This window comes from Panthera uncia (assembly GCF_023721935.1).
Source record: "Panthera uncia isolate 11264 chromosome E2 unlocalized genomic scaffold, Puncia_PCG_1.0 HiC_scaffold_20, whole genome shotgun sequence".
In the NCBI taxonomy this organism is placed as follows: domain Eukaryota; kingdom Metazoa; phylum Chordata; class Mammalia; order Carnivora; family Felidae; genus Panthera; species Panthera uncia.
Window position 1 is genome coordinate 11,802,962 of NW_026057589.1, and position 17,709 is coordinate 11,820,670.

General features: G+C 46.2%; 1 protein-coding gene and 1 long non-coding RNA gene across 2 annotated transcripts in view; both read right to left on the minus strand.

The window, feature by feature from the left end:
• Positions 1-1,586: 1,586 nt before the first annotated feature.
• On the minus strand, positions 1,587-12,473 carry ATXN1L (ataxin 1 like). The gene is given in 4 exon segments (XM_049622532.1): positions 1,587-8,571; positions 8,573-9,253; positions 10,408-10,475; positions 12,350-12,473. Coding segments are annotated over 2 exon segments (2,067 nt in total). The 5' UTR covers positions 9,134-9,253; positions 10,408-10,475; positions 12,350-12,473; the 3' UTR covers positions 1,587-7,065.
• Positions 12,474-14,331: 1,858 nt separating this feature from the next.
• LOC125916379 (uncharacterized) overlaps positions 14,332-17,709 on the minus strand; it is a 27,812-nt gene continuing 24,434 nt past the window's right edge. The window contains exon 2 of the long non-coding RNA XR_007455893.1: positions 14,332-16,473. This is a non-coding gene — a long non-coding RNA (uncharacterized LOC125916379). The remainder of the gene's footprint in view (positions 16,474-17,709) is intronic.

The following is a 17,709-nucleotide window of genomic DNA, read 5'->3' on the forward strand; positions in this document are numbered from 1 at the left end:
AAAAATTAAATAGCTCCAATATTAAGATCTATAGTACCAAGGAACTCTTGTTTGAGAGAAGTGATCCATCTTCTTATTTATTCCCCAGAGCCAAGGTAGGAGAATAAAACCCATTAAGAAAAATCCAGAATTAAAGTGAGAAGAGAGTTGAAGTTGACAGTGGTCAAAGCCCAAGCAAAATGACCATTTTGTAGGTCTGCCAAGCCGAGGAGACCAGAGCTGAGGTCATTTCTTAAAAGTGTCTGTGATGGTACAGAACAAGTACAGAACTTTCCTTAGCCTGCACCAAAGGTTGTGTACAGTTTAGATAATTATAGATCTTGAGGTCCAGAAGGAAGTGCCCTAGTTAAGTTGTAGCCAGAAAAATAACTATGCCAGGAATGTGGACCTCTTCCAATATCATAACAAGGAAACTTGGACTCCTCTCTGACCTCCATAGGTTTAAGACTATTAGTGTTAACTGACAGCCCCCGCCCCCCCAACCACCACCACCAAAGAGGTTAATTCCTACCAGACAGGCTGAGATAGTTCTGTTCGGGGAACACAAAAATTTTAATAAACTTATTTCAAAGTACTGGACTTTTAAAAGAAAATACTTAATGAGCCAAGTGCCTGTCTCACTAAGATCCATATTGAACTTTTACTTGGGATGCTTCAAAATGGTTGAGTAGTCACTCTGTGTCAAAGATTATTCTGAGCATTTTATATAGATTATCTCTGCTAAGTATCACAACAAACTAGTGGTTAATACGAACTCAGGAATCTCATGCCTGGATTTAAAATTCTGCACTGCCCTTTAAAATCTATAACTTTTGGGGTGCCTGGGTGGCTCAGTCAGTTAAGCGTCCAACTTTGGCTCAGGTCATGATTTTGCAGTTCATGAGTTCAAGCCCCACACTGGGCTCTGTGCTGATAGCTCAGAGCCTGGAGCCTGCTTCAGATTCTGTCTTCCTCCCTCTCTGCCCCTCTCCCACTGGCCTCTCTCAAAAATAAACATTAAAAAATTAAAAACTATAACTTTTATTAAGACAAACTATAACTTTGGGGGGAAGTTACTTTAGTCTTCGTTTCCCCAAACACAAAATAAAAATACTAGCAACAAGTGACTATTAATAAATAGCTAATATATATTACTATAATAAATGTAACTTAGGATAGTTTGTGGCACCTAGTAAGTGCTCAATAAACTGATCTGAGTCACAATCATGTGTGTTTCACCTCCTACTACTGGCAAGCTTTGTAATTTAGAAGCAGTAGTTATGATTGCTGCTGATGTATTCCAGCAATTTCTGGCAATATTCCCGAGGAAAGGAAAGAATTGGAGAAAAGGCCAGCAGTGAGGATATCTACAAGTCCTTGTGATTGATCATGCTAACATCTAAGTGTATAAGTAGACTTCTGGATCATTGAAATACATACCAAAAGAACGTGCAGCCATGCTTCAGGACTAGCTTGCACAATCTGCCCAGAGTCCACCACATAAAGATGGGAACAATTTGGTATATTACAAGCTCTCCCACAAGCTATCCCCCACCCAGCAGCCACCATCTACGGCTGGGATAAGAAGAAGGCGCAAACACCAGAAGGAAAAGCTAGTAGTTTATATAGATAGATATATAGATATATAGATATTGATATATATTGTGTTTACATAGTCCACAAGTTAAATGCAGGTATCCATAAGAAGAGCATTAACAATAAAAATACAATCTGTGTGTAGCCAAGTACAGAGACTTAAAATGGTAAAACAGCAAAAAGGATCTCACAAAAGTACAAATATACAGTACAAATTGATTTATTTAAAACAGTTACAAAAAAGCACAACAAAATAGAGATTATCCTTAGAATTATTAATGCTTTGTTAAAGATCAGGTAGGATTAGAGGGTAAGAAATGGTACTGGGTGGGGGGAGCACCTGACTAGTTCTAAGGCTTTAGATACAATGCAGTTGATTACATATTAATTCAGCCATTACATACTGGGGATAGTAGTTGGGGGATCAGTAATTTATCTACAGGGAACTCCTACACAAATCAGATCCATCCAGACCTCCCCAGTGCCATCCTTCTTTACTCCTCAGGACCCTAAAGCCACCTGGATGACAACATTCCTGCTTTCCTATCTCCACCCCATTCCCTATCCATATATTCTTCCCTCCCCTAAGGTGCTGTGCAAGCTGAGAGCAGTCTGCTCTCTGCAGCTGGAACATATACTGTTTTGGCTACAGGGATCCTGTGTGTGACTAGGAAGGTTGTAGGGGACAGCCTTATTTTAATACTTCAAGTTTGCCACGAGTACAGTCAGTCTCTTCCCAACACAATCTATATTCTCTTGAGTGTATCAAGCAAATGAGGGATGCACCCTGCCTTCAGCAATACTAGCAATGCACTAACCACTCACAGCTCACAACCACGTGCAAACTCCCTGTCTAGGGAGTGGGTGTAAAACCACTGTGTCACCAGCTCCCTCTCTCTGAAGAACCTCAGTCCCCGTGACAGTCATAAAGACAGAAATAAATGCTTGCAAGTTTGACAATAGGTAAAGGCACATGGGCTGCTGCCATACACACTGCAGACAGGAACCCAATTTGAGGCCATCTTCACTGCTGGGCATCTGCAGTAGAATGGCTTTGGGATCACACAGACTGAGTTTGCAATCTACCAGGGGAGGATCTAGGCTTAACAGGAGAACTAATAAAGAAACCTTAGTGTGAAAAGTGCATTTATTACTACTGTTCCTGCTGGGGAGGCTCAGCAGGGCAAACCGCACCAGCTCTCCTCCTTCCACCCCAGGCACTGTGCATAGTCTGCAGGTAAGGAGAGAGTGCAGTCAACTCTAGCATCGAGGGCTGGTGTCATCCCAGGCCCAGACCAGGTTTCTGGCCCAAAGATGGACCCTAGAGTTGAAAGAGCAACTGATAGCTGCAAAGACCCAGATGCTTATTTTATTATTGCATAATGTGGGAGGCCTTCCCTAGCCCAGGGAAGCTGGATGGTGAAGGCTTCCCAGCAAAGGGCTAATAGGTTCCTGGTCAACATCCACCTTACACGGTCCAGCTCTTCAACTGTAGTGTACACTTTTTCTCATCTGGAAAGTATTGTAACTTCGGTGTGGTTTATTAAACTTAGCCCTAGGAGGCCAGGAAGTCTCCCTAAAACTTGACCTCTACCCTTTGCTCTTAAGACTGTGACCTAATCTCCATGGCCAGTTCAGTTAATCAGGTATCTTTACTCCAATGGACCCAGGCCCTTTCCCAGTCAACCCACATCCACCCTTCATCTCCAGTGTGATCATTCACCTCTCCAATGTGCCTGCTTGTTGCAGGTCTAAATCATATCACCACCCTGTTTATCTCCTATGATGTCCACTAGTAAAAATAAAACTAAACCCACAGAGGGGCTATGTCAGTCAAAGTTTAAATGCTCTCCAGTCCCAGAATCCACTTAACTGGAGCCAGATGAACCTCCCTAGGATGCTGACACAGGCCCTAACCTGGTTCCTCATCATTTATTTTAAAAACAGGATACAAGATACCACAAAGGAAAGCGATTAATACATAGAAAACACCCACTAATAAGACCGGCTTGCTTCTCCCTCAAGACAGATTTTGGAGCCAAAGGGCTCCCAGCAAGCACTGAAGCCATATCCCTTTGGATTCACCAGCCCACCAGCAGCATTTCATACTATCCCTATTCAATAGGACTTTGCTATAAAGTAACACTTGCACAGGTAAGAGTGGACAGGATGCCTGGATTTCCCCTCTATGCTCAGACATGGAAGGACAGGGAGCTATAAAGGGTAGCAGGCAGGACAGTGAGCAGACAGCAGCAGTGGCAAAGCAGCACAGACCAAAGCCCTTGGTGTTACAACTGACTGGGACCAAAAATGTAGAAGGGTCAGTCCAGATCTGCTAGGGGCCCTCCCCTTGGGTACAAGCATTCAGCTCTGAATTCCCTTCCCCCACACCACCACCCTCCATGCCCCCCACCCCTCCCCACGTACACTAATCTTGATAGGAATGATGATCCAAGACTTGGGCATATTACTCATCCTTTACCTAGTCACTCTACTCCCAAATCGGTACAAAGCCACTCCTGTTCAGTGCCAGAGTTAGCAGGCCTCCTTTCTACTCCTTAACTGTGGGAATCTCCTACTACTGACAAGGGAGTGGCTCTGGCCTGCTTCAACTGCCCATTTCCCAAAAAGCTGACAGCTTCCACTAAAATGCTCACTATCCCCAAACTGCTCTTAGGTCTCTTACAGACGTATGAAATTCCTTTAAGGAAGAACAGATACACCACAGGCTCCTTTTATTTCTCATGCCTGGAAGAAAAGACTGAACCAGAAGGAAAAGGCAAGCAGAATGCCACAGCTCTGACCAAGATTTAGAGCACAGAGCCTCTGCTCCTGGGAGCCCATACTTGACAAAACACACCTCCGCAGCTTTGCAAAACCGAGTATTAATAAATTACATACACATGGCATGGTACTAGAAGAGCTGCTGATATTCCTTCACCAGCAAGAGACAGAAGAGAACAGCAGCAGAAAGGTCAGGGCCCAACTTGTGCACAAGATTTTCTCTTTCCAGGATTCAGTGGAAATTACCAGGCTGGGAAGTGGAGCGTTACTTGATTTAAACTACTGTATCTGGTTGGACATAGGTTTGCTCCCACAAGAGGAAGCTCAATTGGTGTCCTCGGGGAACACTTCTTGAGTGTCTACTGTGTGAATGCCACTGTATTCAGTTGGTGAGCCTTCCTATGAGGAAGGATGTTTCTGAGAAACCCGTGCAAACAATAATCCCTAGGAATGAGTTGACCACGGAACAGTCAGAGATGAGGCCTTCTCCTGGGGCTGTCATCCGAGAGGATTCCTCAAGACTTATTCCCACAGGCCTCCTCTGTAGGAAACAAGCCAGAGAAAGCAGCATTCAGAGAAAATGGGGGACAGAGAAGGGAAAGGCGATGATCCCACATGCATACAAGGTTGAGTGTTTACCACACACAGTTGGTGTTTGGTTCTGAGGTGACCTGGAGACTTAAGTACTCACAGTCAGGTCAGCAGCTTCCTTTGGATGGGCCCCTAAAACCTGACTGACCAGGTAATTGCTCTCTAGGAATGAAACAGTGGCATGTAGGGCTTGGAGCAAACAAGCCGGTCTCAGTCACTTAGTTCCCCCCGGAGAACAACCTTTAGCACCAGAACACTAAGAATGACTCCATTCTCAGAACTCCCCCTCCCCCCAGGAGGTAGGTAAGATTATTAATCCCCATTTGGCAGCTGGGGAGGAAGTGAAAGAGCGAGAGGTCACAAGACTTGCCTGAAGTCCTTGACAGAGCAGAGATCAGACCTCAGAGGTTTGGGACTCCTGATGGCAGGCAAGGCCTCGGCCAGTCCAAGTACATTTCTAAAGAAAATGCCAGGATCATATTATGGGAGAAGCCTCACCAGAGAGCTGGGTGGACAATACCCTGAGTTGCTTCAAGAGTCTGAAGACCCCTGAAAAACAAACAAAAAACCCACCCACCCACCTGAAAGCTGGTGGGGGAGCCTAATTCTCAATACCCAGTGGAAACCCACAGTCCAAGCTGATGCTAAAAGTTGTGAAGAAAACATGGGCTTAAGACACAAGGGGACAAATGCAACTAAGATTAAGAATGCTCTTTGCAGAGGAATTCTCCACCACGAAATGAAATCTAGAAGACTTCGGGTACTGGAAACTTATCAAGACCCTTATCCCAGAACCTCAGAGCTGGCTGTGGGAGGGGATGGCTGGGAGAAGCCTGATTGCTGACAGGAAGTGGAATAAGATGGGAGGGGCTATGTAAAAACGCCAGGATGGGCACTGCCCAGCCAGGTGTATTTGCCCTGACCCAGGGCACAGTTCCCTTCTTGTTTCTCTACCAAGCTGTTCAGCTGCAGAAGAGGAGGGGACATGATTCTTTATGAGTTTTTAAAAATAGGAAATATAACTAAAAAGGAAATCAAAGAGACCCCTACACACCAAAAACAAGAGGTCTTGGTCAGAGGAGACAAAAACAATTGTGCAGAAGGGGAAAGGCAGTGCAGCTACAAATCAGGCCCAGGTCAAGACACCATGCAGAGGTTAGGGCAGCAGAAGGGTGGGGACAGCGCAGGCACTTAGGCACAACATAGACAGAGGAGAGTAGGGGACTGGGTAAAAAGGTCCACTGGTTCTTTCAAAAGTCACCATTACCAACTAGAAATTCAGTACAATTTCGAAGTAGGTCTGGCATGCTGGGTAGGAGGAGCTTTGTTACATCAGCTACCTTTCCAGAAGCCCTGCCTAGAACCCGGTCAACTGGCCATCAGGTCTTTCTCCTAAAGTCCCCTGACTGGGTCCCTGCCAAAGCAGTACTTCACTCTGAACCCTGGAGGGGTTTCTCTCTCTCCTGGTGCTAGAAGCCTTGTGGGAGGAATGGTGGGGAGATGGGAAAGGGCTGAAGCACAGAATCAAGCAGAGTCCTGTAGATGAGTGCTCCTCCCCCACAAACCCACAGACATCTGTAACAAAATCACCCTTTAAAGTGCACAGCTCTCAAAAGAAGAGTTCTGGGTGGGAACCCTCTTAATCCCAATCATGGGGCTTCCTGCCCTCCCACCACAAAAAAGAAAGGAAAAAAACTTCAGACAGTTGAACTGCTACTATAAGCTGTGGATCATCATTTTTGGCTCTTTCTTTGCTCCCTCCCTCTGCCACCTGCCCCCAAAGCCCAACTTTCCCCTTGCAGGAGCTAGGGATGGGGAGGAAAGAACAGGGAGGCCCTGATATTTGGAATGTTTCTTATCTTGTGTGCACCCCCATCCTTCCTTGGCTCAAGCCTGCTGCTCTCCATCGCAGCACCCTCTGGGGCTGTCCTGAAAGGCTGCCATGGGGTAATGAGCAACAGACCCTGCCTTGGGAGGCTGCCTTCATGCCTCCTCTTTCCCCCCAATCTCACTGCCAAGAGAGCCATTCCCTGCTCGGCATGTGCAAATCCTCTGCCTGCTCACGGTGAGGCCCAGCTCTGGGGTGAAGCCCCAGTCCTGGTCTGGGAGAGAGGTTCATTTTCCTGCATTGGAACGCCCTTCGATGGACAGCTTTACCTCCTGTGAAATGAAAGAGGGACGGAGCAGCGCAGCCCGTGCCTCCTCCCCTTGCATGCTGTATCTTTGGAAGCTTGGGGCTGGCCAGCAGGCCTGAGCACCAGGCTCCGGCTGCGAGGGCTCTACCATTTGGGAGCCCTCACCTGGCGGCTGGCTCTTCCCCTCACTGTCACATTGCTCTCTGGGTCCCAAGACTGTCCTCTCAGGCCTTTCTCGGGGGGGACCCAGCTGGCCTGGGGGAGCACAGCTAGCCTGAGAAACTGAGTTACTGTTCAAGCTCTGTAAACTGATAGAGATGCAGACATCTCCCACCTGCAGCCGATGGCAGGGCAAAGAGAAGAGCTGTGCAGTCCTCCCGGGGCTGCAGGAGGACCAGCCCTGGCCATATACAAAGAAGGGGTGCTCAGGGGGCACCTCGATGCTCACTTTGCTCTGCTGCTCACCAACCACGAAATGCAGCATGACAAATCCAGGCCACTGGCTCTCCTGAATGTCCACGACCGTGCTAGAGTCAATCTTCAGCCCCCCGCTCACTTCGGCACTGCGCACAAAGTCCTGGGTCTGGAGGTCCTCCACCCGCTTCAGCTCCCCTGTAGCCAGCTGGATGATGGCGCCTTTCATGAAATGGGAGGGCACGTGGGAGGAGGTAATGGGGGGTGGCGTTGGCTCCTTATCTGGGAAGGTGGCTCTGGCCTGCATGTCCAAACTTGATGCCACCAGGATCTCCGAGCCCATGGGTAGCAGACCTGGGTCAGTTCCAGTGGGCACCAGGTTGCCATTGGCTACAACCATTGCTTTGGGTAAAGGTCTGTGTTTCACCGGTTCCTGATGGGATTGAGGGTAGAACCCTTGGGCCTGATTTTTCTCGGCCATCTCTGCTGGGTTCCTGGCTGACCCTCGCCCCTCACCCTGATGGTCGGGTGTATGATGGGACAGGTTGAGAGGGCTGGGCTCATCCTTCCTCTGAGCTGTCACCACACGATAGTCCTGAGAAGCTAAAGCGCCAACCACCCGCTGGACCTCAAGGTCGGTGTCTGGGGTCCCTCGGTGTGCTGGCACTGCCACCTCCACCCGTGCAGTCTGAGAACCTGAAAACAACTGTCCATCCACCACACATTCTACCACTGGCACCAGTCCCTGGCCTTCACTCTTGCTGTTGGGGGAGTCGAGGGCTTCGCTTTCCCGTCTTACTAAGTTTCGTTCTCGCTGTCTCTGTCCATTGGCAGCGGCTGCTTCCAGAGCAGACTGGCCCTCCTGAGGGGTAAGAACTGGGCTGGCACCTGCTGGAGGGGTTTCATGCAAAGTGTACCCAGCAGGTAGCCTGGACATCTGATAATAAATGGGCATCCGGCCTGGAGCAAGGTCCAGCGGCTGAGTACTCGAGTGATGTGGCAACTGCCCAGGTGGGGAGGTGGCAGAAGGGACTTTGTTGAATGAGTGGGCTGGGGAGGAAGCCTGGGGGGGGAGGAGTGGCTCCTTCTGCCAGGAGTGAGGCATATGGCACAAAGTGAGGAAGGTGAGAGGTGGCGAGGTTGGCAGAAGGAGAAAGGAGGGGACTTGGTAGGAAATTAGGTGGCACAGCATAGGGAAGGCTATAAGGAGACCCGATAAACTGCAGAGAGGTGGACGGGAGTTGAGCATAGTGGATTGGGGGATAGTGGATTCCTGGATGTTGAATCAGTGAAGACGCTACATTAAATGTGGGGGGCAAGGGGCTCATGTTCACCACAGATGGGAGGCCAGTTGGGGAGAAGGTAGCAGGTGGCACAGCCACCTTATACAGCATACCATACTGGTCCACTGTCAGACCAGTGATGGCCTCAGCTCCATCACCCCCCAGGCTGACTCTGGCTCCTGCCTGGCTCTGCCCGGCCACCACAACCCCTCGGGACCATTCAGAGGCATCACTGGAGGGTGTGTGGTTAGTTGAGCAGCTGGTAGTTCTCCCCATATCCTCGCTGGTCACGGGGAGGTCTCGTTTCTTTGGTGGAAGGCATTCCTGACTCCTCTCATGAACAGGTTTCATATTGCTTTGTGGTGTTCCTTGAGCCTGGAAGGGGTCGGCTTGCTCCTTGGGGCATCAGAAGGGGCTTCTCTGTGGCTCCCCTGCACCCCTCTCTGCTGCTGGCTGGGGCGCCCACATCTGCTAGGGAACAAATCAGAAGCAAAGAAAAGTAACCTAGGGGTGAACCAAGTCAAAGGAAGTAGCAGAAACCATGCCTATGGAGGAAGATGTTACAAAGGGTGCTGCCAGGGGAATAATGTATGAGAAAGAGGCAAACAAGGATGCCACTCCCCTATCCATCCAGCCCAGGATATGAAAGAAATAGGGAAACCACAGACAGCTACAAGAATAAACACTCAATGATATGTAAATAACCTGTGGGCTCTACAACCCCAGAGAGACCGCCATCTTCCTGATTAGTTGTGCCTTGACAGGGACCTTGACTCTTCCCAGCCTTCTTCCCTAAGAGAAGATTTGACCACATGGTCTTTGCTGCTGGTTCTTTTTCCTAAGCTTCTCCTTTTGTCACCAAAGACTACTGTGCTATCTTCTTTCCTGAACATATGACCTCATCCTTGCTTCCTTTCCCCAGCCTAATTTGGGTTATGATCTCACCTTTTCCCATCCCCCCACCCCCACCCCCACCCCAGACCTGGTTATACTCTCATCCTCCTTTGCCTCATATCACCACTATCTCAAAGACCCAGGTGTCAATGAAAAATAGTATCTTCATTGCCCCATGAAATACTACATTCAAATTTGGGCCCTTTGGGGAGAATGATTGTACTAGTGTGTTCCATAATTTATCTGTTTCTCCTCCTCCCTAAAGAGCAACAAAACTCTTCTGACCTCAAATAGACTTTTTACCCCTAGTCTGGAAAGACTTCTTTTCTTCTCATTGGCCATCTTCAATGTACTTTCTTCATTCATTCTCTTTCTATTGTCCTGTGTATTTTCTTTTGCCAATGGCTCCTTTTCCATTGTAGGTCTGCTCTAGGAACAACTTCCTAAAATTCTGGCTCCATTCCTTCAAACTGCTTATTACTATCATAGGCCTATATGATTCATAAGAAAGTTCTCTCTCCCCTTTCTGTCACCTTTCATACGTGCTTTTGTCCATTGTCATAAAGTATCCTTTTGTTCTGAACATTTCAATGCATACAAACTTTGTCACCTATTTCTTCCAATCAAGGCTCCAGTTCTTTAGATCTGCGTATCACACTGTGTTCTGTTTTTCCACTCTTGAATCCCAGATGCTTTTTCTGCAAGAAGGTGTCCAAAGCTCCTGTTATTACCTGAGCTTCCAGTGGTGCCTCTGAGCAGCTGTAGTAAGAAGCAGTGTCCTCCCCACTGCCTTGGGAGCCTAGAAAAAGAAATAGGGATAAAGTAAGCAGGAGCCTAGACTCTCACTTTCCCCTGAGTCATCCAGAAAGGTAATTCTAAAGCCACAAAAACATTAAAGTCCATGAGTCCCTGCCTCATCCTCTGCTCCTGAGGTAACAGTACATTTATCCAGAGTGTGTAGGCATTTGAATAGAGAAAAGGCTATGTCTTAAGCTCTAATTTGTAGAAAGACATCCCTGAAGAAAAATTTTCAAGCTTCGTTGTTTTCCTTAATGTCATATTCTTCATTCTCTACCTGTATCCATTCCCAAAGGTTAAATTTACTTCCAATCCCAATTTCAGGTAAATGCACAACCAAAAATGGAAGACTCAACATTTATTCCCATGTGACCAATGGGAAGCTGGAAAAATCAACTGTATTGATTTCACCTTTATTCAGGGATGATGAAAACAGATGTGGAGGTTATTTAAATGACAAAAGTGGCACTAGAGAAAAAGAACAATTATTTATGTTTCTGGGGCAGAAAAAGAGGTCAAGGGGGAGTCACTCAAGGGGAAGCCTTATTAACGGATTTTCAGGGTAAAAAAAAAAAAAGGATCCTTTGTGTGTGTGTGGGTAAAATGTTCTGAATGACAGCTTCGTACCAAGTGCTGAATCAGGTGTGACAGAAAATGAAAACACAGCCTTGGTCCGCATGTAGCTAACAATGGGGAAACAAAACCCACATTAAACTATCAATATCTTAATCTACACATGCCATTAACATCAAGCACTCAAGAAAGGAACCTTAATCTCTCAAAACAGCTAAAGTAATATTGACCAGTACTCCGAGAAACTACCCACTGTCCTGTCCAAGTCCTACAGAACTGCAAGCCTCTAATCAAACTGAAGGCAACATTTATCTCTTTAATCGAGTGGCAAGGTGTGTATGTACAGGAAAAGGTGATGAGATAGGAAAACCTGGGGGAAAGAAAAATTCTCAGTTTCATAAATACAAATTACACGGTGGGCACAAGTCCTGCGTCCCTTCTTTGGCAGCTTCAGTTCCAGCTGAAAAGCAATTAGCTTTCTCCCTCACTGGCAACAGAAATTGGGGTCACATCTCCAATCCCTGAACGATCTTTGCTTCCTGCAACTAAAACCTTAAGGAAAACCTGCCTCTGGGTTAGCCAAACACAGCCTAATAAAAGAATTAAAAGAGGCAAAAGGTGAGGGAATGACAACAAAGAGTCAAGCCTGTGCACCAGGTTCCCACAACGGAAAACACATTTCGGAATCCGAAACCTCGGCTTCAGGAGGGGCTCAAAGAGGACTTCTCAGGGTGTAGACGCGGCTTGTGACCCTGACCGAGCTAACGGGGATGGGAGTCCGTCCTGGAGAGCTGCCAACGTTGCCAGAGTCCAGAATCAAGAGATTGAGCCCAAAATTCGGTGAGGTGCGCCCGCCAGAAAAGAGTGGAGCTTGGAAGAGACTACGTGTTATGGCTTCTCGTGATCCTGCAATCCTTGCTTCCACAAGGGTAGGGCCCGAAATTAGAAATTCAACGTTTAGGGGTGGGGGGTCGACCCTTCAAACGGAGGGGCAGAGGCAAGGCCCTGCAGACGATGCTTCCTTGTTCGGGGGCCCCTTCCCGCACCAAAGACTGGGACACCCCGGCCCTGGGGACACAGCCGCGGGGGCTCCAGGGCCTGAGGCCGCCTTCTGGGCCAGGCCGGAGAAAAGCGCGCGGGACTCTAGGCGCGGCCTCTTTCGCTCCCCGGGTTCGCGGTTCTTGGGCCCCGGTCCGGCGGGGCAATGGGTTCCAGGAGGCCACTTCCTCCAGAGCTTAGAGCCCAGGCCTGCGTGGCCTCAGTGAGGCAGGCCCAGCGGCCCGCACTGCCGGCGACACTCACCGGCCCATCTCACGGCGCTCCTCGGGCTCCTCCCGCTCGTCCCGGAGCCACCGCGACCGCGGCCGCCGCCATCCCCGGCCCCGGAGCCGCCCCACACCCAGCGCCCCCCCCCAGCCGGGCGCCCGGAGATGGCGTCAAGTGCGTTCCGCCCCCGTCGCAAGCAGATGGCGTCAGGGCCCGAGCCCAGGAGCAACGCCCAGGAGTACCCGGGAAGGGAGGGAGCCGGCCCCTGTCGCCCCTCACCCCTCGCCCCCAGCGCCCCCTCTGGTGGGAAAAACGAACTCCTCCCCTGGGGAAATAGGGTCACGTGAAGAAGGCTGGGCCGGCCCTCTCACCCTGACCCCACCATGACCCCTGCAGTCTCTGTACTCCTGTAAATTCTGGGGGTTCCCAAACAGAGCCTGGGGCGTGGCCAATAGCGACCCTCACGTCCTGGATCTCCCAGGCCTAACTCGTGAAGCCTCTTCTTGGGAACCTCGGGGAACTCCGAGGAGACCCCTGCCCGGGAGAGTAGTAAGGTGATCTCCCTGGAGACCCAGGGTAGAGATGGGAGCTCTTTGAGTTGAGAAATGGCTTTCAGGGGCATGAGAATGGACCGGACCTAGGATTTAGGGGAAGATGAAACAGTGGTGAGAATTTGCGGGATGAGAGGAAGGGGGTTGGTTCATACAGTGGGAAGGAGCTTGATTTAGTAGGAAGAGGTTTTGACTACTCGATTAAATATTAAGTCACCATTCATTGCCAATTAACTAGCCATCTTCATAGTAACATAAACATCTGATTAACAAAAAGTGAAAGCCAGTCGAATTTGTACTCTGATTACAACTGTGTAAAAAAGTAGTTCTGTATACAAAAACAAACCAGAGGGAAAAAATAAGTTTAACTATTGGAGAGACTGGATTCTGAGTGGATTTTCCCCCTTTCAGTTTCTGCAAACTCTTTTCACCAAATAACGAATGATTTCTGTTTGATTTTAAAAGTACTGGCTGGGCTCTCGTCCCTATTCTGTAGCTATCTGACCTTAGGAGAAAGTCATTTTACTACTTTAGGCTTAGGTTTCCACTTCTGGAAAATGAGGAGCTTAAATTAGATGAAAGGGTGGTAGTAAAATGTAGATAAAAGAGCTCTCTATAAACATTGTAAGTGAAAATGTAAGCAAATATGTACAATGTGATATCCTGCATTTAATGTGAAACATAACATATATAAAGTCATCTTTATGTATTTATACAGAAAAGGAATGGAAGGATATGTAACAACTAGTTAACATTGGTTATCTTGGGAGAGAAAAGTGGCACTGGGTGGTAATCAAAAGATACAAAAGGGACTTATTTGGATTTTTTATGAGAATGTTATCTTAGAAATATTAAGATGAGTAAGTTAAAATACAAATAGAGTATATGGTCTCTTCTAAGATTCTTTCTAGGCAATCAGTAGACCTCAGTTTTGGTATTTTCTGACCTGGAAAGTCACAAAGGATTATCAAAATCATTGAATCCCGCCCCACCACTGCACACACATACCTTGCACCAGCGGGTGAAACACTGAAGCTACTCATCTGTAGCCATCTAAATCAGCAGAGGGCTGTGCTTCGAGGATATTAGTATTATTCATGACAGTTGTCTTCTCTCTCAATTTGGCCAAGAAGGAAGTCCTGTGGTCACTCAGTGACTCCGTTTTAGCACTAACTGGCATTCTGGTTTGTAGTTCATTGCTTAGCTCACTAAATTGGCATTAAAACTGCCAAGATAAACAAATAAATAAGCCTATACTCTTTTTTACATGAAAATGATACACGTACTGCTGTCTTTGCCATTTTTTTCCATATCAATAAATTCAAATCAGTATTTTAAAAAATAGGCCAAGATAGAGACCCTTGGATCATCCAGGTGTATTCAAGGATAGCCATTTTCTCCCAGATCAAGACACATTCTCAGAGAGCCAGTGTTTCAGACAAAATTGAAAGAGCAGACACAGGTAGATGCAAGCAAAAAGAATTTTTTGGCTACCAGCCATTAACATGATTACATAGTACAAAGGCGAGTCTGGTTTTTAAAAAAACACAGCATGTTCTGATCGGTGAGACACAGGTGATTTCCTGGTTTGATGCTGCAGTCCCAAAAGAGTGGGTCATATCTCTGCTGTATCCTCTTCTAGAACTCCAAGCAATCTTCATTTCTCTGGTTGTACATATTGACGGTAGGAAGCTCCATAGAGACAGTTTTACAGGAATGTTAGTGATAAGTAAACTAACATAGTTTTTGGATTTAAGACACTAAAATATCCAAAAGTTACCTCATTTCTCCAGAAATCTGTGTTATTGTCTGGAATCTGTATCATTCTCTATGTAAGTTATTTATAGTAAGTAAACCCAGGGTCTTATTCACTGTAGCTGGCTCAAAAAATAATTCTTGAATGAAATTTCAAAAAGATATCTCAAACTGGGAGACTCTCCTTGCTAATATTTTTGCTCTCAATTCCTCATTTCTACTCCAGTTTTGCCTATTTATTACCTGTTTTCAGTCTCTCTCATCTGAAAGTCCTTCATTTTCTTTTACCAAGTTTGTTTGTTTAATTTCCATGGGGTTTTAAGAAGTGATGAAGTGAAAGGATTTTTTTTTTTCATTAAAAAAATTTCTTTCCTGCCCCATGAAAGGAAAAATTTTAAAGTAGTTGAGACATTTGGGAACTGAAAAGTTATACTTCAGTCTGTTTTGTCTACCTCTTCTCTTTCCTTGGATTCCCATTGAATTTATTTGATGGGTGTAGATTGAATTTGTGTGATGGGAGAGTTTGAGTTACTCTTTGGAAGGAAAACAAGTGACCACAAAACCCTGCTAAGCTAGTTATTCTTCTCCCTAAGCAGGCAGGAGTTTCAAACCAGCTCTGTCTGTGTTGCTTAGTTCCTCATTGTTGATTTTTCTAGACCTATAGTATGGCAGGGGAAGTTTAGACAACTATCCCAACTCTTTTTTGACATTAAGGGATCAAACCAGAGAGAAGTGCTGGCAGTTGAGGAGACCGCGTGTGTCATCACAAGAAAAATAGATGGTTTTCATACTGTCCTGTCTTTTTGCTTGTATGGCTCAGCATGCAAGGGTGCCATTTTGGGAAAGAACTTTATCTTTGGATGCCAATGGGAGAAACAACAATTCATCTCAAGTATATGTTGAAATTATAGAAATACTTAGCAGATTTAGCTTTCCCTAGAAATGTGTTGGTGCCTGATATTAGATTATTTTTCAAAAGTTTTCTAGATGTCCAAATGTAGAAATGTGCAGTTTTCAAGGTTCCGTTTTATCTATTTCTCTGAACAATTCTGTGTCCTTATTTCTACATGCTTTTTTATTTCTTTTTAATTTTTTTAATGTTTATTTATTTTTGAGAGAGAGACAGACAGCACGAGCAGGGACAGGGCAGAGACAGAGGGAGACACAGAATCTGAAGCAGGCTCCAGGCTCTGAGGTGTCAGCACGGAGTCTGACGCTGGGCTTGACAAACCCACAAACCGTGAGATCATGACCTGAAGTCGGACACTTAACTGACTGAGCCACCCAGGCGCCCCTCCATATGCTTTTCATGTTATGTGCTCTCTCCTGATTCCAATGGGGGATCCCCCTTTCATATTCATTAATATTTTATTTTCAATGAGGTCTTGGAATTTCTCCATAAGTGACTAATATATCCTTTGGGGAGGGGAATCTTGATCTGTTGTCTACTTCCTCAGACACTTGCCAAAGGCTTTCATTTTTGTCAGAAACTTCCTGAAGAACTCTGAAAAGTTGCAGTCAGAACATAGATTGGAATAAACTGAAGGAAACCTAACTAACCCTTACTTGAATTGCAAGAATCGTATCTCGGGAATTGGGCCACACAGAAGCAAGTACATTTAGGCCACTGCCAAACAGCCAGAAATTCCTTACAGGGGCCTATTGAATGCATAAAGTAAATGTGGAAAAACTAATGCCCCCATGACATTGATAACTCTTTCTCTGCAAAACTGGCTCAGCAAGGTGATTTGCGAGCTGCCTGCAGTGCCTCCTGGTGAAATCATGTTCATCTCTGCCTTCAAAGCTGATCGCCTTCAGGTCAACTTGCAACTGGTTGTCAATTGCCTAAAACTCCTGGAAAAAAAGAAAGGTGAGTAAATACTCTAGACAGCACAGTAAGCGGCCTGTCATCACTGAGCACTACCTTCCCACACCCCATATATCTCCTAAGACATTACTTAGCAATTTTAGAATTCAAAGGAATGTTTCTGACTTGTGGAAATGATTATTATAGTGCTCAAATCATTTAAAAGTTTGGGGCACCTAGATGGCCCAGTTGGTTAAGTGTCCTGACTCTTGGTTTTGGCTCAGGTCATGATCTCTCTCTCAAGCCCCACATCAGGCTCTGCGCTAATGGCACTGAACCTGCTTGAGATTCTCTCCTTCTCTCTCTGCCCCTCCCCCACTCATGCTCCCATTCTCTCTCTCAAAATAAATAAACTTAAAAAAAAATCACTTAAGGGGTGCCTGGGTGGCTCAGTTGGTTAAGCGACCAACTTCAGCTCAGGTCATGATCTCACTCTGAGTTAGAGCTCTATGTCGGACTCTGTGCTGACAGCTCCGAGTCTGGAGCCTGCTTGGAATTCTGGGTCTCCCTCTCTCTCTGCCCCTCCCCTGCTCATGCTCTGTCTCTCTCTCTCTCAAAAATAAACACTTAAAAAAATTTAAATCATGTAAAAGTTTCCAAAGACTATTCTGTATCTTGATTGTATCAATATCAGTATCTTGGGGGGTGCCTGCAAGGCTCAGTTGGTTAAGGGACCAACTTCAGTTCAGGTCATGATCTCACAGTCTGTGGGTTCAAGCCCCACGTCGGGCTCTGTGCCGACCGCGCAGAGCCTGGAGCCTGCTTCAGATTCTGTGTCTCCCTCTCTATCTGCCCCTTCCCAGCTCGTGCTCTATAATAATAATAAATAATAAATGAATAATAAATGAACATTAAAAAAATTTTTTTTAAATATCAGTATTTTGGTTGTGCAAAATGTTATCACCACCAGAAACGGAGTAAAAATTACTCTGGCTCTCTGTATTGCTTCTTACAAACTGCATATGAATCTACAATTATCCCAAAATAAGAAGTATAATTTAAAAAGAAGTTTCCAAAGATTTAAAATGTAAAACAATGTCCAGATTACTGGACTTTTCTTCACCATAGCAGAGAACTTTATCTAGTCAAGCCTCTTCAAATGTGCAATAGCTATTAAGTCTGAGCTGCTGGACACATTTTTCTGGAAGGGCTTCCTTACCTTTATTTAAACACACCGAAAAGAAAAGAAAAGAAAAGAAAAGAAAAGAAAAGAAAAGAAAAGA